At 38.0% G+C, this 19,958-nt stretch overlaps 1 protein-coding gene across 1 annotated transcript in view; it reads left to right on the top strand.

Moving 5' to 3' along the window:
- The window catches only part of LOC121170694 (probable maltase-glucoamylase 2), a 59,426-nt gene extending 39,671 nt beyond the window's left edge, over window positions 1-19,755 (top strand). The window contains exons 34-48 of the mRNA XM_041001936.1: window positions 653-787; window positions 2,352-2,436; window positions 3,246-3,384; window positions 7,256-7,389; window positions 7,634-7,668; window positions 7,770-7,886; window positions 8,504-8,652; window positions 8,742-8,826; window positions 9,201-9,257; window positions 9,981-10,105; window positions 10,815-10,903; window positions 13,270-13,319; window positions 15,886-16,059; window positions 17,263-17,453; window positions 17,628-19,755. Coding sequence (XP_040857870.1) covers window positions 653-787; window positions 2,352-2,436; window positions 3,246-3,384; window positions 7,256-7,389; window positions 7,634-7,668; window positions 7,770-7,886; window positions 8,504-8,652; window positions 8,742-8,826; window positions 9,201-9,257; window positions 9,981-10,105; window positions 10,815-10,903; window positions 13,270-13,319; window positions 15,886-16,059; window positions 17,263-17,453; window positions 17,628-19,755 — 3,693 coding nt within the window. The remainder of the gene's footprint in view (window positions 1-652; window positions 788-2,351; window positions 2,437-3,245; window positions 3,385-7,255; window positions 7,390-7,633; window positions 7,669-7,769; window positions 7,887-8,503; window positions 8,653-8,741; window positions 8,827-9,200; window positions 9,258-9,980; window positions 10,106-10,814; window positions 10,904-13,269; window positions 13,320-15,885; window positions 16,060-17,262; window positions 17,454-17,627) is intronic.
- Window positions 19,756-19,958: the final 203 nt, after the last annotated feature.

The raw sequence follows: 19,958 nt of genomic DNA, 5'->3' as shown, positions 1-19,958 counted from the left end.
ATAAACACCTAAAATTAAAATGTATAGGAGAAACTTATCATTGAAACTTTCTTATTTGTGAAGCATTTTAATAGGTTGTGGTTCATTTGAATATGTTGCTGCTTGAAAAAGAATAACATGGAATCTAAAATATTTTCACTAGAAGATTTTTTCTGTATGAACAGACTGAAACTTAATGGATTTCCGATATACAAAACAAAATACAGGCCAGTTGAAAGGAATTCTGGCATTAACTTCACCCTGGTTACCAACTTGGTCTACATGTAGCAACCCTTTCTTTGTGTGGCTCATGCATCCCTGGATGAGCAATCCTCCTACAATTCATTTGGATAGTCCAGAGAAAATGCATGTATTTCTAAAGTTCGGTTGCTTAGACACCAACTTTTGGTTTTCCATTGCTATGATTTAATATCCAGTCATGTAGGAAATCTTATGATTAAAAGGGACTTGGAAGCTATTTAGCCTTCTTCCAAGAAATTAATCAAATCAGCCTTCCTCAATTTCCCTGTCCACTCAACACTATATAACATAAGACTTGAAGTTAGCTCAGAGTCTGAACAAATAACTATTCCAGTTTCCTCTCCAAGTCCTCAAATTTCCCTCTCCTAGAGAGGCTGAGCCCCTGCCTTCAGAGACTTTATTACTCTTGCAGCTCTCCGGGGCCCATGTTGCGTTTCCTGACTTCCTGCGTAATAGTACAGCTACATGGTGGAAGAGAGAGATAAAGGAGCTCTATGCCAACCCCCGAGAGCCAGAGAAGAGCTTGGCATTTGATGGCTTGAGGATCGTAAGTGCACCTTTGATGTATTTTCTTTGGGATTGTTGGTGATGAGATTATGGGGTGGTGATTCAGAGACTGGCAAAGCTGGGAGCTAGGAGAGAGGTTGTTACAGAATCTGGGTTTGGGATCATGCAATGCAGCGCTTATTTTGGTTCAACACAGCCACACATCTTTAGGGGAAGTTGGAGCGCATGGAGGAAATGTGGCGCTACTGGAAACACCAGAGCTTGAGAACAAAGATATTGTGGATTCTCTTCGTTCCCACCTTCCTGTCCAATACCCCACTGGCCAATCCTAATAGGAAGCCTACAGTGAGGGAACCTGAGAGCCCAATCCATTGCAAAAGGTAGAACTGGATAAACAGCACCTGCAAGGCAGCGATCAGAGAGCAAGACACTCAGCAAAGCAATGGTCCAGGATACATCATGGGAATGGCTTTAAAAGTCCTGCTTGCACAAGTGTTACACAGATGGGCCAATCTTAAAAACAGGGCTTTATTGTGAAGTCTTAGGAACATGTCCCCAAGGTTCCTCAATTTGTGTTTTTTTTGTTATTGAAAAGCATAACCAGCATCCTGATTGCTTTCCTCACTGGCCTGTTTCCTGGAATGTTAAGATTTAAGTTCCACACCAGCTCTCAGGAACTGCTCAGGGATGGACTGAGCTGCAAGCAGCTTGAGATTCTCCCAGAGACAAACCTGTGTAAGCTCACGGGCAGCCCTGAGGACTCCCTTGGCACTCAGTTCTGCAGTGTAGAAAGGCAAAAAGCACCTATTTATTAACTAAACAGGTGAATCAGACGGTGAAGAGAGGTGGCTAACAGTGATAATGAGAGGTGCTAATAATTCTGGGGTATTTCTGTAGGAAATTTCAGGAGAGAGTGCTATGGCTGATAACTCAAAAAAATGAGTACTTTCTCATTGCTTGATTTGCCCTGAGTTATATCCTACTTAATGTAGTCCAATATGCAAAATTGTAGCTTTTCCATTGATAGTGTCAGCCATATTCCCTCAGCAGCCCATATTGTTTTAATTTAATAATTTATCTCCAAATTTGATTTCGTTTCCAGATTGATATGTATTATGCACAACTTTTCAGGAATGTATCTACAGTAGAAAGTGAAATTATGTATTGTTGTAAATAGTCTAGGTTTACAAAAGAATTATCCTAAGTTACAGAACTAAAAAAGGCTAGGAGAAAATGACAGTCACCACTGGCTACGGATTAATTGAATAATCTATGCAGATTAATTAAATAATCTATGCAAAAATCAAGGGATTTGCTTAGATCCTGGGTCCAAAACTATCTCAATATTTTCCCATTATGAAATGCGCTTCCTTAATTAAAAAAGTACCAAGTAAGCCAGAGGGAGTATAATCCCTCCACTCAAGATGGCACAGATATTGTTGGAATCCATTGTGGTCACCACTAGGGATTTAACAGAGTAAGTAAAGTGACAGCAGGGTCAAGGTCTTCAGTAGGACTTGGCTGTTTCTCTGAGGTCAGTGTCTTTCATAGCAGATGTATAATGATCCTGCCATCATGGAATCCTTTTTGCTAACTCATTTCAGGACATGAATGAACCATCAAATTTCGTGGATGGATCTGTCAGTGGCTGTCGTGATGAAATTCTTAATAATCCACCTTATATGCCATGTATGTAAGATGATGACTTCATCAAATTGCTTTCCTAATCAAATGCCCTGGAAATTTTCCTCTTTGCTGCCAAAGTGAAGCCTAATTCAGGATATAAAATGCACTCTTAATCATGTGCAAAATTCCAAATAGAATGATGTTGAATAGAAAATTACTATTAATGAAATTCATAAATAATAAATTAATAACCAAAAACAAGCATTATGACAGGATTGTAGAAGACTCAAAACAATGATCAGTTACACTGATCACTGTAAGTTGATTGTTGAAATTTTAAACAGATTCCCATACACAAACGCATATCTGCACATACAGAGGAGACATAGAGTGAAAGGTTACTCCTGTTCTGCCCACGGTTCACTAAATGATTCATTTCATTCATGCTCTCCTTCCTCTCTAATTCAATACTAAAGTACCAAGCAAGTGCTGACAGCTCACAGAAATTTAAACTAATACCAAGTTGATTGAAGTAAGATCTGTTCCCTGGAGAACATTACCATCTAGTGGATGACAGAGTCCTGAAAACCAAGAGATTTATTTCATTGACAAATGGGGCTATGGCAGCACTCCAAAAACTAAGCGAGAGCTGAAACAAAAAGTAGGATATTTTCTCCACTTCTGTACCTTGTTTTGCTTTGATGATAAGGTCAAGGAATGTTGAATTCTGTAAGGTTAAAAACCGCAGAAAATTGGTCCTGTTAATTGGTTGTATGATTATTGATCAAAATAGAGAAATGCTAAAATGATGGGCATTTCTAAACCACGTGAAAATCAAGTTGCTTGGGAAGTAATTGATATTTTCCCTTCAGATTTGGAAGCCAGGGACAAAGGCTTGAGCAGCAAGACCCTGTGCATGGAGAGTGAGCAGATCCTGCCAGATGGCTCCCCGGTGCGACACTACGACGTGCACAACCTGTATGGGTGGTCCCAGACCAAGCCCACCTACGAGTGAGTATGTTCGTCACTGTCCCCAAGATAATTTTACACATCATTGCTGTCTTTCTTGTAATGTTACTGATGTCCTTGTTTCAATAAGATTCTGTTTAAATGACTGTATGTCCAAATTGCACACATGGTTCCCCAAGCAACTGCAACAGCTTTCAGTGCATTTATCAAGTAGGTTGCTAAATCAGGTATTTTTGAACTGAATAGTTGGTGGTGTTTAGTATATATAGTGGGTTGTGCAATGTCTCTAAAATGTTAAATTTTATCTTCTCCAAAGGAAAACCTTGACCTGATAGCAGTCATTGCCATCTTTTCCTTGATGTCCTGAACTCCAGCCACCAATAATCTACTTTATATGCATACAGACTATCTGTAGTAGACATGTCATATAAGTGACGACATGTAATCTGTGGATGTGTGGACCTTTGTGCCTGAGGGGTTTTTCTGGTTTGTGCGTGTGTGGGTTTTTTTTTTTTTTTGCATGGCACATTTTCATGCATGCACATCTGTGCATGCACAGTATTTTGTATTTCATTTTTTTTACAAACAAGTATTGTTCCATTGTATAATGCTATATATATATAATACATATATATATATATATATGTAGGTGGAAATTCAGGTTGATTTCATTTCTTGGCTATTACAAATAATGATACTATGAACACATCATATTTATGAACTAGCTCATGAGTAAACATATTTTCATTTCACTCAGATAGGTATTTTATAGTAGAACTTACTTGTCACACAGTAACTTAAGTTTAATATATATTTTTTAAATGCTGAACTGTGATAAAGAGTTTATCATTGCAAGAAAGGATTTTGAATTCCTACCCGTAACAAATGAGAGTTGCTATTCTACTACATTCATTCCAACACTTGGTATTCTAAATCTCTTTTTATGATAGACATTCTTTGTGTGAAATGATATCACTATCACTTTGTGTGAAATGAATTCCCTATTTTAAAATAATATTTATTTGGTCCTAGTGCAATGGTCAAGTGACTAATGTCCTTACATTGAATGCCCCAGGATCCCATATGGGTGTTGGTTCCAATCCCAGGGGCTCTGCTTCCCATCCAGTTCCCTGCTTGTGGTCTTGGAAAGCAATCGAGGATAGCCCAAAGCCTTGGGACCCTATACCCATGTGGGAGACCTGGAGGAAGCTCTGGTTCCTGGCTTCAGATTGGCACAGCTCCAGCCATTGTGGGCACTTGGGGAGTGAACCATTGGATGGAAGATCTTCCTCTCTGTCTCTCCTCCTTGCTGTATATCTACCTTTCCTATAAAAATAAGTGAACCTTTTTAAAAAAGGAGTATTTATTTATTTTACTTGAAAGAGTTATAGGGAGGGCAGAAGAGACAAAGGGAGCTTCTATCTGCTAGTTCATTCTCCAAATGACGAAAGGCCAGAGCTAGACCAGACTGATTCTGGGAGTCGGGAGCTTCTTCCACATATCACACATGAGTACAGGGGCCCAGCTTTAGACTATCCTTCACTTCCTTCCCAGGCCACTATCAGGGAGCTCGATTAGAAATGGGCAGCTGGAATTAGAACCTGCGCCCATACAAGATGTTAAGATGCCATTGTCGCCGGTGGAAGATTTGCCTACTATGCCACCATGCCAGACTGCCTATTGCATTTCCTAAATGACTACTGTTTTTGAGCAGCATTTCTTGTATGTATTGGTCATTTGTACATTTTTGCAGAAATATGTTTCTAAATCCCTTGCCAATTTAAATAGAGTTGTTTGTCTCATTATTTTTTAAGGGTTTATTTGAAAGGCAGATTTACTCAGGAAGAGAGAGAGAGAGACAGAGATTGATCTTGGTCCACTTTCCCGCATGGCTGCAATCCCTAGAGCTGGGCCATTCTGAAGGGACGGTGAGCGTCTTCCTACTTTCCCTTATGGATGCAGGGACCAAAGGAACTGTGCCATCCTCAGTTGTCTTCCCTGGCACCTTAAGAAGGAGCTGAATAGGGAACGAAGCAGACAGGAGTTGATCGGGTGCTCAGACAAGACGTTGGCATTGCAGGTGATGACTTTGCCTGCTATACCACAAGACTGGAACCTCATTATTAAATTTTAAGAACTCTGTATATTTTAAATACAAGTTTCTTGTGAAGCAGGTAATTTAGAAATATTGTGGTCTCATTCTGTAGAGTGTATTTTCATCTTCATGAAGATGCTATTATTTTCCTTATTGTCTTCATGTCTTGTTAAAAAATCAACTAGCAAGTGGAAGCTTATTTTTTTAAAAGATTTATTTATTTTTATTACAAAGTCAGATATACGGAGAGGAGGAGTGATAGAGAGGAAGATCTTCCGTTCGATGGTTCACTCCCCAAGTGAGCGCAACGGCCGGTTCCAGCGCCTTAAAGAGTTGTTCCAGGATAAATAGGACATTGAAAGAAAAAGAAGTGTGGACAAATAAATAATTCATACGTCCAGGCAGACATCTAACAGCTCAAATTTAATATGTTGAGTGATGGATGAACTTTTCCTCCAAATTCCCTTCCCTTCTTAAGCATCACTACTGGGGATCTGGTCTGTCATCTTCTGTGATCTCAGAACCTTGAAGTCTGAGTCTCACAAAGGATTCTTCCAGTGCTTATGCATTCTTTAGGAAGTGATTTGAACAGTGTTAAGTGTATTTAGATCCTGCTGGGCTTCTCCTTCTTCTACTGTTACTGATGAAGTTCTTGGCATCACTCATAACCCAGCTTTCTCTACAGAGAAAACACCCTTGTACTAGCCCTCTGCCTGATTCAAGGTCTTCCTTATCTCTCATCTAGATTCTTGTATAATTCTAAGTGCCCTCTGCTCCATTCCGTTATCATATACATATGTGTGTTTGCATGTTTTCATATACGTATGCACAAATATACTTCCCGTATATGTGTGGTGAAACTATTTTTCTTACTTCATCATGTTTTGTCTATTGCTTTTATTCTTCAAAAAAGAAGTCCTTTATAAGAATCAGATTACATTTTCATTTGCTTTAATAAGAATATGTTCATGCATGTGTGTCTCTATCAATTTTTAGATTTATTTTGGTGTGAATATTGGAAGTAGGTGACCTAAATGGAGCCCCTTTTCTTGGCATCAGTTCTTGAGCAGGTCATTTGTATTTATTTATTTGTAATGCTTCCTTTAGCAAATATTTGGATGGCATACACACTAGAGTATGTTAGTAGAGTTTTCTTTTTTTTTTCCGTTGATTATTTTCTTCTACAAAGTTATCTTTGTTTTCAGACGAGATGCATGTAGGTAATTTCTCTTTGATCAGAGATATTCAAATGCCTTTCATATATATTTTCCTGTGTATGCCAAAAATATGCTGCTTGTTGAGTTTGCCACAAAAGAGTGAATATCATCAAAATGTTGCAATCATGTATGCTTTTAGATTCCAGCTCTTCATTCTTTCTTTCAAATGGCTAAGATAAATGATCTCTCTTCTTTAAGCCCCAATTTTCTAGCAGTAAAAGAAATCTAAGGAAACTTTCTCGTGAAGTGGTATACGTAAAACTAACTAGTATACTGCCAGCATTAAGTGTTCTTTAAATGACAGCTGTAGCCCTGAGTGCCCACCACTTCCTCCCACCTCCAAGCAGATAATTAGCTAATTGGATTTTTTGAAAAGTGAAATCCCTGTTTCAGAGAGCAAGATATATCTGGTTGTTCTGTCATGACATAGGATGGGATGCTTTGCACCACTTTTAGTCAGCAGGTGCTTTCTGGGTAGTTCTCAAACTCTGAGCAGAATATTTCTGTCACCTCACATATGAAGCTGCACTTTCTGTTTGTGACAAAGGCCCGTGGCTGCTTCACATTCACCTTCAATTCACCTCCTTTCCCCTCCATCCAGAGCTGTGCAGGAGGTGACAGGACAGCGAGGGATCGTCATCACACGCTCCACATTCCCCTCTTCTGGCCGCTGGGGTGGACACTGGCTGGGAGACAACACAGCCGCGTGGGACCAGCTGGGGAAGTCGATCATTGGTGTGTAATACTGTTCCTAGTGGCTTCTGCTAGCAGAGAGGGTCCGGGAGTGTGTACTGTTCAACTACAATGGTTATGCCTGGACCATGTGTCCATAAGAATTAACTAGTCTAGGGATGTGAATTTTAATTTATATATATATATATCTCCTCATGAATGCCCAGAGCTCCCTAACAAGGTATACAAAAGTACCCTTCCCAAAATGCTTCCTTATCCAACACAGCCCTATCCTCTCTCATTGCAGGGATGATGGAATTCAGTCTCTTTGGAATACCTTATGTAAGTTATACTGGAGTCATTGCTAGTTACCTAGTCACATTTCCATGAATCTGCGATCCTCTGAAGTCTCATCCCACGCTGTGATTTGTGCTTCTTCTCAGACAGGAGCAGATATCTGCGGATTCCTCGGAGAGGCAGAGTATGAGATGTGCATTCGCTGGATGCAACTGGGAGCCTTTTATCCATTTTCCAGGAATCACAACACTATTGGAACAAGGGTAAGTCAGCAGTTCATGCAACAAGTGTAGTACATTCTCATGTCAAAACTTCTTTTGAACCTGTACAACCACCATGCTTGATTTCTGAAAAAATTCATAAAAATCCAATTGTATGAACTGGGGACAACTCATAGAATATACACCAAGTTTACAACCACAGAGTTAGTGATATGTTTGATAACTTTTGAGTATGTTTTTCTCACCTCCTGATGTATTGTGAGGAATCACTCTTGCTTTAAGAAAACGTTATTCAAATCAATTGGAGCTATGTCAGTGCTTCGTAAAAAATGGTCCCTCTACACATATGCAAGACCAAAGCTAGACACCAAAGCATAAGACATGGGAATGAATGCTAAAGAAGAGAAGTTAAGAAGCTCTAGGTTTTTTTTTTTTTTTTGAGCTTTTGTAGGGAAAATGGTGACAGGAAGAAGTGGCTGGAGATTTTAGATGTATATATATTATTTTATATAAAACATACCTTATAAACATATTTTACCATATATAGAGAGAGAGAAAGAGAGAGCGAGAGCGCACATTAGTACTTGCTGATCCCTTTCTGATACTACATACTTGGAGGGATGAAAAGGTCATTTGTCCCATGCTCTTTATTGCTTTAGAGACAAGATCCCGTGGCATGGGATTCAAGCTTTGAGATGCTCTCACGCGAAGTCCTGCAGATCAGATACACCTTGCTGCCTTATCTCTACACTCTGATGCACAAAGCTCATGTGGAAGGCAGCACAGTCATCCGACCTCTTCTCCATGAGTGAGTAGAGTATTTCCCTGAGCAGATCTCTGGGTGTGTTCATAACAGTTTTAAGAGTACAAATGAATATTTCATATTTATCTTTCAAGGTTTACAGATGATGTGACAACATGGGATATAGACCAACAGTTCATGTGGGGACCTGCCCTCCTCATCAGCCCGGTGCTGCAAAGTGTGAGTTTTTGCTGCAGATCATAAACCCTCCAATCACCAACTCTAAGATATAAGAAAAGGATTTTTAAGTCCTCTTGAATTGTTTCAGGCAAATGTCTTTCCCTAGGACCCTTATAAGAACTCATTTTCTTTATCCAAGATGATTGTCAATGGAGTTTCACAACACTTGATTGCTTCTTTTAGAATGTCATCACTTTGTACTATTTTATAGCTTACTTTTTGAAAAGTTTATTTCCTCACACGTTTGCATGCTTTGAATCACCAATAAAATCTCCCCTGTCCATTATTCTACTGAAAACATCTTGAAAATTGAAATTACACTGTGTTTTTCCTTATTGGAATATTCATAATGGTATGTTGATTTTATGTTTCAGAACACTTTTGAGATCCGAGCTTATTTCCCCCAAGCCTATTGGTATGACTACAGCACGGTAAGGATGAAGAGATGCATGGCTTGTTAAGAACCAGATTAGATTTCATAGGCAAGAGAATGGCTGGGGCATTTTTCTACCTTCTAAATCGTATTTTAATGTTTTTCTATAAATAAATATTTACTGATTGGTTTGAAGGACAGATTTACAGAGAGAAAGAGAATCAGATAGAGAATCTTCCATTCACTGGTTCACTCCCCAGAAGACCGCAATAGCTGGAGATGAGCCCATCTAAAGCCAGCAACCAGGAGCTTCTTCAGGGTCTGCCACATGGGTCCAAAGGTCCAAGCGTTTGAGTCATTCTCCAGTATGTTCCCAAGCCATATGTAGGGCGCTGGATTGGAACTGGAGCTAGAACTATGGGATGGTGGTGCTGCAAGGCAAAGGCCTGTTGAACCACTATACTGGCCCCAGGCATGTCTTTTCTAGGGAAACAATTTTCAATCTTTTCAACCTGGCAAAGTTTTTTTAAAATGAATTTATTGATAACAAGATAAACAGGTAAAATCTGAGCATCTGTATCACATAGATACCAGCCTTTTCTAGAGATACAGAGATAAGGCTAGATTTTCAAGTTTTAGACAAAAAACAAAAATCAGGTATCTTCTTAGGATTACAGTGTTTGGCTGACTTTCCGACATGTTTCGAAGTGCTCAGCATAGTGCATATAGTGATGTGATCAGTGTATCGATCATCATTCTTTGCCTATATTCTCCCTTGTAGGGGTCTGGTGACAACTCAACAGGAGAGTGGAGAATCCTGAACGCTTCTCTTGACCATATCAACCTTCATGTCAGAGGAGGCTACATCCTGCCTTGCCAAAAGCCAGCCATTAACACTCAATACAGGTAAGGAGAGGTTTCTGTGTTTGAACAGGCAGCCTTCCTAGAGTTCATCACACAATACTGACTGTGTTGATAAATGAACTTGTAGATAGATTTTATTGGTTACATTCTGTGACCACTCTGGAGTGCTAACTTGGGGTAAGTTAGTACATGGTGTCAGACTTGGGAAGATCTTTGATCTGTAGTGCTGTGCAAAGGCAAAATTTTCCTACAAGCGGAATGTGTTTCTCAGTACACCCCCAAAAGAGAGATATTCTGGGATGATTAAAAAATGAACGTTGAGGAATGAGTTGACCTGGGGATGTAGTAAACCATTCAGTTTAACTGAAAAGAAAAATAAATAAATAAATAAATAAATAAATAAAACCCAAGTAAGAAACCATGACAATTTACTTTATTCTATCTGTAGTAAAATCTAAATGTTATTTTTTTCCCCTTGGGTTTTCCTTTGAAGTAATTCATATCTTCCCATATCACTTGTGATTTATACATTTGTAAAGTGCATATATTTGCTGATTGGAAGCTGAAGTTTAACCAAATGTTTTACTAAATTTATAAAATATTGATTGCCTTTTCAATGTCACATTTAGTCTCATTTTGCCTATCTTTGGAATGTTAGGCACCTATTGAATATATTACTTTAATTTCTAAATATGTTATATTCTTAACAGAGCCTGTTCTAAATCTTAACTCTTTTTTTTTAATGTGACAGTCGACAAAATTTTATGGAATTGATTGTGGCATTGGATGACAATGGGGAAGCTGAAGGCGAGATGTTCTGGGACGATGGACAAAGCATTGGTGAGTATGCACTTTCCAGAATCCTGACCATCTTTCAGAAAATCTAGACCATGATTGCTCAGTCTATGATTAGTGGAAACTGAAAACCTGTCTCTGGTTCTGCCACTGTTCATGAGGCAAAAGGTGCAGAGGGAAGGTTTACCGTTTTTGCCTGCTAGTAATGTATTGTACTATTACAATACATTAGACCAAAACCTCAGACCAAGTATGATCCCAGTGTAATTTATCAGGGACCTGATGTCATGGATCTCCATGTAAGTGTCTCGTTCTAACAGAATACTTGCAGAATCAGGCAGTTAATTCATTCTCAGTGAGATTCGGATGAGGCTCTGTGCTTTCCCCAGCCATCCGGAGCAAGCATCCTCTCCCTCCCAGCAAGGCCCACTCACAGTTGGAAATCTTTCCAGTGACTCATTTAGGGGCACGGAATCTTGCCCCAAGAACACCTCATGTTACTTTTTATGCTTTTTTCTCCAACAAAAGAACATACTAGTTCTACCTTAGATAATTGGGCTTATTCATTAGAGTACAACATCATCTTTCTCACACATTTCTGTAGAGATAAGCTGTTACCAACAGTCACTTTTCATGATTTATCACAGTAGAGAAAATTTTGTTTTTGCACGATGCCACATTTTCAGAAATTATTTCTAATTTTTAGTTAATCATACTTCTAAAGACTTTCTTCTTGATATTTTCCCTCTTTGTAAGAGTAAGGCATACTCTTAAAAAAAAACACTTTGGATATTTTTGGTGTGCTGCCTTTTGCTTTTGTATCACTTAAGAAGATGTTAAGTTATGTACAGGTGAAATATATTGCATATTTAATTTATGAGTATTGTTTATCATTGTCCATTATGGCAGAAACATCATGTACCATTCACGAGCACCATCATGCTGATAATTTTCTGTTGAGAGAATGTATCAAAATTGATCTAATTCCCTGCAGTTAATCTCTACACAGGGTAGTTTCTTTAATAAAGAGTATTCATTTTAAGTCTCTTTTTTAAATTAGAGAGACTAAAAGGAGAGAAAAAGTGAGGGAGAAAGAGCTTGTAACTAACTAATGATTGATTCCTTGAATGTCTGCATGGCTATGGCTGGGTCAGGCTAAAGCCAGGAGCTTGGAACTGAATCTAGGTCTCCCACATGGTGGTAGGAACCCAGCCACTGAGTCATCTCTTGGTGCCTCCTGGAGTGCACATCAGCAGGAAGCTAGAATTTAATTTAAACCCAGGCATTCCCATATGAAATATGGTATCTTAATTCAGGCCAAATGCATGCTCTTCTACAGAATGCTTTTTTTTGTTTGTTTTGTTTTAAAGAAACAACCACAGCCATGCTAATCCATGTTTCATGTGCATTAACCTCTGACAAATACAATTTTTCAGCTAAAAATCTGAGATTTTAATGTCTGTTCCAAATGTGTAATCTGTTCTGTGAGCAATAACATGCAAAATGAAACCATATGACTGTATGCAGTAATATATACTGCACATGGTGTAAGTACAGATTGCAGTGTGTTAAGGATCAACTTATCCTGAAAGTCTTTGACAACAAAAATTAAAATATCAAAGTTCTATATATTTGTTTATGAAACAGAAAATGAGTGAGCGGCAGAAATCTTTCACTTTCTTATTCATTTCCCAAGTGCCTACAAGAGCTAGGACTGGACCAGGACAAAGGAAAGAATCAGGGAACTCCCTCCAGGTCTCCTGAATGGCTGGCAGGGACTCACAATTTGGGCTGCCGCCAGTTGCTTCCCAGGATGACATTCGACAGAAACTAGATTGAAGTTGTGGTGAGACTTGAATCTGGCAACTGTAATATGGGATACTTGTGTCCCAAGAGGTTGCTAAACCACTAGACCACTATGCCACTTCATCGTACAGGATATTTTCAATTTTCATTGTGCTTTCTGTCAGTGTAGGTCAGAGTCATTCTTCCTGGATTTTACATGTGTATGTAAATGCATAATGTGCAAGTCTATATGTATAATGTAAATTAAATACAATATGCGTTTCTTTTAGCTTTTTAATTTAGCAACATGCTTTTTAAAGTTCTCAGATGTTACTGAATGTAATAACATACAGTACATTGCATATTGTGGATATACCACAATGTATTTGCTTATTCATTTACTATTCAATATTTTAATTGTTTTATTTCTTATACAAAAATATGCCATGATTATAGGGAGCATAAGTTGTTTTGTTGTCATATATTTTTATCCTTGGATGAAAACCTGGAAGTAAAATTGCTGGATCAGACAATGAATGAAGAAACTGCCATATTGTTTTCTAAAATGACTATACTATTTTAATCGTTGAGTTTCAGTTTTCTCTGACTACACGTCTTACTTGCAGATACCTATGAAAATGGAGACTATTTCTTGGCAAATTTTACAGCATCTCAGGTAAGACAGTTTTATTGAATTGCATGCTTTCTCTCTGCCTACGTATAGATTAAGCATTATCAGGTAACTGTAAATATAATGGTTCATATTTCCACAGGAGACTTTGCCTGTCTTTACTCTTGTAATCCATATGTGCTTATATTAGGTGAGGAAGAGACAATATTCCTGTTGACAGTTGTATGGTATACTGTCATTTGGCAAAAAAAAAAAAAAAAAAAACAAAAACAAAAGCAAAACAGTACATTTAATACTCCAGTACAAATGTATTGTCACTTTTCTGTAATAGTACTTCAAGTAGTTGCAGATAACTATTATAGATGCCTCCTGTCTTCTTTTCATAGAATTATATATCTCTATGCTTACTTCCTGTGTTTAATCCTTATCATGGTTTATATAACTGAGTATTCTATTTTAACTTCATTGATCTTAGGAATTGAGAGCTTATCTTAGAATTATATTACCCAACATAAAACTAACTAGTTACATGTGGCTAATGATCACTTAGAATGTGGCTATTGAACATTGGAAATATCAGAAATCTCATTACTATTTTTGTAAGCACATATATCGGATGTTTGGATCATTTATATTCCTTTAGGATGGGTAACATCATCCAATTTTCAGATATGATTACCATGTCATTCTGTCCTGAATTTTCCTTTATAAAACTAAGTGTAAAGATTTCTGTATTAGCTTAATGTGTAAATTTCCTATTAATTTGATCATATTTGAGTTGAAGACTTTATGTAATTTTCTTCTCAAAGTATTATTTGCAGTAGAAGGTGTTGGTCTGGAAGTCCATAATTTCAGTTCAAATTCTACTCCTGGTTATTCACATGAAGGAAGCCACCTCCCCTGCTTGACTAGTGTTTCTTATTTATTTATTTAAAACATTTTATTTCAGGGTAGTTTTACACATACAAAATAAAGATTGTGAAGTAGTGAAGTAGTTTTTTAAATTATAAAATATAACATTTCTCTTTAAAAAATACTTCTAACTCTGAAGTCATTCTTTTATAATCCTAGGTATTGATAAATGCGTTCTTATTTGTGTGATGTTTGATGAACCAGGGCCGTGAGAAACACTTCTCAACTACTGTAGGTTCCATTACTGTCAATGTTCACTTGGCTAGTGAGAACACTCGCCTGTTTGTGGGAGTGGGGCTGTTTTGTAGCATCCTGTTGATCACTACAGTGTAAATATTTCCAGCATCTTAACTAATTTTAAGATACCAACTGGCTTGCAAATTTCCAGGAAATTTAACCATTAGTTTTCCCAAACTCATGAGAATCAGCTCTAGTAGGAACAATTTGCTTTGTTTTATTCCATTTTCTTTAGTTTCCCTTTGGTTCTGCCTATCTAACCAACCACAAAAATCCTTTTATTTTCTATTACCATTGGAATTGAGAGATTTATAGCCTCATTTCCCTTCAACTCTCCTCTTGATTTATTGCTTAGAATGTGCATAATCTTATCTTGCTCTATTTAATCATTTTTTCTCTGTTTCCTCAGCACAAACCATGTAACCCTGGTACTTACTCACTGAGTGTACTCCGGTTTGATGTATTTTTCCCTCTCTCCCGTTTATGTTACCTTTATAAATTATGTCAACCCTTCTAGGACTTTAAAAAGGAAGATTTATTTATGTAGTTGAAAATAGTTAAAAATATGAGAAACAATGCGGTTTTTTGTTTGCTGTTTCACCTCCTTGATGACCACAAAAGCCAGGACTGGACCAGGCAGAAGCCAGGACCCAGAAACCTTCATCCAACTTTCCCAAGTGGGTGCAGGAAGCTAAACACTTGGATAATCTGCTTTCCCAGGCCGTTAGCAGGGAGCTGGATTGGTAGTGGAGTAGCTATGTCATGAACTTACACCCTTATGGGATGCTAAGCTCCTAGGTGGTAGGTTAATCTGGTACACCACCACACTGGTCCCTTTTTAGGAATTTTGAAACTTTATCGTTCCTGAATTTCTCATTGACTATCAGGGTAACCTTTTCTTTTTCTTCAAAGCCATAGCGAAGATTCACTCTGATTTTTATTTAACCTTAATGATGTGTCATCTCATGATTTATTTCATATTTTGGCAACACTTATATTATTAATTTTGGGGCTCATGATTCAGATAAATTCTGATTACTCTTGTGAGCTGTCCTTAGTCTAACTACTGCTTGCCATGCTCCTCTGTTCACCTTGTATTAACTTATGCAGCAGTACACATAGAAACACATGATTCAAAATTATGTCATTTAGTTGTGAGGTCTTAGGCCACACAGTTCACTTTCTAGGTTCTCAATTTCCTCCTCTTTAAGAGATAATGACTCTTTTTAAAAATACTGTATTTATCACATAGATATATTACCCTAATTTGGCATATTCAAAATTTTCATTATGGCAGATACTCAAGAAGTATGTCCTCATGAAATGTTCAGCTAGAAACAAACAGCAAAAACAATACAACAAAAGTAGTTGGAGGTTTCTTAACATTTTAGAGTATATTCTATCGACAGTGTGCACATGTAAACCTGTGTAAAACATAATGTATGTTTTCTCTTCTTTACAGAACACCTTGCAAATCAAGACCATATACAATAGATTTTTGAGTGACTCAAATCCACTTTATGTTGGGAGTATTACAATCTGGGGTGTGATCTCGACTTCGGTGAATCAAGTCAGTTTCACCTATAACAACCAACAATTCATGCAGACAAATTTTACAAGTAATCCTTATGAACAGGTAGGTCTGCAGAAAGAGTATCACAGTCTAATTTTATGACTCTACAAAATGACCAGCATTCATACTGTTATGTATATATATAACATATATACAGCATATACAGATAAAGTATATATATACACATAGTATATATATGTTATGCATATATACAGTATATACTAGAGCCATATTATAAGTATGTGCAATAACTATGCTCCTTGAAATCGCAAGTGTTGATCTTCTCAGAAGGATGATTTTCTAAAATTATTAGTTTCCCTCATTCCTTCCTGAAGTTATTTGCACCTTGACCTATTGATGGATTTTATGGATTCATGAAAATTGACAGTGCAAATGTGTCATCATGAAATGAACTCATTTCATCTGTGTTGTAAGATAAACTTAACTGGTTAGCAAAACAAAGTGACATAAGTAAGAAGTCCTACTGGAGAATCTGATGTCAGTTGCTGGAATTAATTACACCAGTGTTTTGGAAGATGAATTACTAATGGAATTGCAAAAGGCAACCACAAAGGGGAAAATGTCACACTGAGCAGTTTGGAATTAATCAAAAGCATGGGTTCAGTAGCTCAATAAGGAGCCTTTAGAAAAACATTTGCTACTATACTTTAAGTTCTGTAAGAAGAAATAAAGGTTCCCAGACAGGATTTTAATTTTGAAACCTGTGCACCAAATCCTTTTACTTTGTCTATTATAGATAACTATTGTAAATATTTTTTTTCTCAAACTATTGAGTTTAAAATTATTTCCTGCAAGTAATTATCTGTGCTTAAGAATGTGGTAGAGAATTCTTAAGTACTTTCTTTTAAAACTCTCTATGGCACATCAGAAGCCACTACCTTATAAGGTTTTAAGAAAGAAAAAAATATGAAACCAGCCTGCCATCAGGAGAATAAAATTCTGTGGCAAGGCATAGAGACATCGATAGATCATACTTCAAATCGTAGCTAAGAATGTCTGTGAACAGAGTGTTTCTGACTAAATGAAGTGGATTGAAAGATTTCCAAACAGAGTGACCATGCACACGGAACATCTCTCCCCAAAAATACGGCAGGAATCTTGTGAATGTGAAAAATACTGTTCACAGCATATTAGTCTATTAGAAAAGAATGTGAATATGCCAGTTTTACTCAACTGTAACTCGAGGTCTGACAGAAAATGCTGTGTAAGAAGTTTTCAAATGCCAAGTTTCTCTTCTTTATGCAGGTGCTCAGAATTGAATGGACTGTCAGGAATATCAGCCTGGAAAAATTAACTGAGGTTATTTGGGTTTATGGTGATCCTATCCTCCCCGATACAACAACTTCCTTCTCAACAAGTGCATATCCACCTCCAACAGCTACGGAGACTACTAGTTTTGAGACTATCACTAGTTTTACTACTGTAAATACTACCACGTCTACTACCAATGCTACCACTGCTACAAGAGTTAGTACTACAGAGACACTTTCTCCTGCAACTAATGTTAGCAATAGCACTACTGGTGATAATATCACTTATTTCACCACAACTACTGTTAATTCTGAGATTACTAGTACTAGACCTGTTGTGAGTACTCCTTTCCCTACAAGCACTGCTGGTGGTACCACTACCACCACCACTGATCCCATACTAACCACCTCTTTCCTGGGAAGTACACCACATGCTACAACTAATGCTAGTGACTCTAATGTGACTACTCCTTTCCCTACCAACACTCCCAGTGATGCACTGATTACCACTGATCCCATACTAACCACCTCTTTCCTGGGAAGTACACCACATGCTACAACTAATGCTAGTGACTCTAATGTGACTACTCCTTTCCCTACCAACACTCCCAGTGATGCACTGATTACCACTGATCCCATACTAACCACCTCTTTCCTGGGAAGTACACCACATGCTACAACTAATGCTAGTGTCTCTAATGTGACTACTCCTTTCCCTACAAGCACTGCTGGTGATGCACTGATTACCACTGATCCCATACTAACCACCTCTTTCCTGGGAAGTACACCACATGCTACAACTAATGCTAGTGTCTCTAATGTGTCTACTCCTTTCCCTACAAGCACTGCTGGTGATGCACTGATTACCACTGATCCCATACTAACCACCTCTTTCCTGGGAAGTACACCACATGCTACAACTAATGCTAGTGTCTCTAATGTGACTACTCCTTTCCCTACAAGCACTGCTGGTGATGCACTGATTACCACTGATCCCATACTAACCACCCCTTTCCAGGGAAGTACACCACATGCTACAACTAATGCTAGTGTCCCTAATGTGACTACTGCTTTTCCTACTGCTGAGAATAGCACTACCACCGTTAATCCCATATTAACCACCTCTTTACCATTAGATACTGTTTCTAATACCAGTGTTCATGATACAACCACCCTTTACCCACTCCTTACTACAACTGTTCCTACACTTGTCACTCCTCTGAGCACAATTACTGCTGGTCCAACAACTATTACAAGAGATCCTATTACAGATACTGCTTCATTTACAAATAGTGTTACAGCCAGCACCAGTACAGCTCTTGCTTTCACTACCACTCACCTTTCCACAAATACTGTTGATACAAACAGCACTTCTTCTTCTCATACATTTGTTCCTTCTGCCTCCAGTATTACTACTGTGGACACTAGTACAACTACTCATGTCCCTCCCACATCATCTCTTCCCAATACCTCTGAGTCTAGCACTAATAGTGTTGCCTCAGATACAACCACATCATTACCTTCAAATATAAGTACCACTAGCTCAAGTGATTCTGTTCCCATTACAACTACACCTTTCTTGATAAATATGACTACAACTAGCAACATTACTACTGTACTTGGTACCTCTAGTCTATCCCCAACAAGTCCCGCTAATTTTAGCACTAGTACTATTGCTCCTAATTCCAATACTACTAGCAATAGCTCTAGTACGGTAATTCCTGATGTAACGGTTTCTTCCCTTACAAGTTCTGTTAGTGTTACCAATCTTACTACTGTTTCTGTGGTAATCAGCTCATCACCAACACCTGTTACTGATGGTGGCACTAGTCCTATATTTCCCAATGTTACTACTCCTTCTTCTGTGAATTCTACTGGTAACTACACTGGTACTATTATATCTGATGTGACTTCTTCTGTTACAGGTAATTCCAGTACTGGTACTAGGACTACCACAGCCTTTTCCTTCCCAGCAAGTACTGATACTGTCCCTGGTACCTCTACTTCTTCTGCCTCAAATATTTCAACTACTTCACCTCCTATTTCCTCTCCCTCTACTCCTGCTGATGCTAAACCTGAGTCTACAGACAGCCCACCATTCACTACACCACACTCTACTGCTCCTATAACACCGTTCTTAACTCACACCACATCAGTAAACACAAACTTTCCTAATTTAAGCACTACAAATACTACCAATGCAACCACTCCAGCCTCTACTGTAGATTCAGTTACAATAAATATTATCAATATTACAACCCCAAGAAGTACAAATACAACTACAGGATTGAGTACAGATACTACGATTACGAATGATATTTCTGTAGAAACCACCACACAACTCAATTTAGTTCCATCTCCTATAGGCACTCCTGAGGACACAACCACAGCTAACGCATCTTCAACCACACTTCTTCCAAACATTACAACTGCTTATCCTCCAGACATCCCTATCGATTCTTTAAATACCACCCTTACAGGCACTTGATATATGACCATACCAACCACTGCCAAAGAAAGTATTACTAGTGCAATGCCAGTGTTGTAGACACTGTAGGAATGTATCAAAGACAGTTAATTTATATTGATGTCTGCATCACAACTGTTTCTGTTGTGAATATTTTTTGCACTACTTGAGATACAACTGTAGCTAGTCCTTAAGACTCTGCCACTTCCCTATGTATAATTCCA

This window comes from Ochotona curzoniae, unplaced genomic scaffold (assembly GCF_017591425.1).
Source record: "Ochotona curzoniae isolate NIBS_2020 unplaced genomic scaffold, NIBS_Ocur_1.0 scaffold_2476, whole genome shotgun sequence".
Classification (NCBI taxonomy): domain Eukaryota; kingdom Metazoa; phylum Chordata; class Mammalia; order Lagomorpha; family Ochotonidae; genus Ochotona; species Ochotona curzoniae.
Note: the sequence above shows the minus strand (reverse complement) of the source record. Positions and strands in the feature narration are given on the sequence as shown.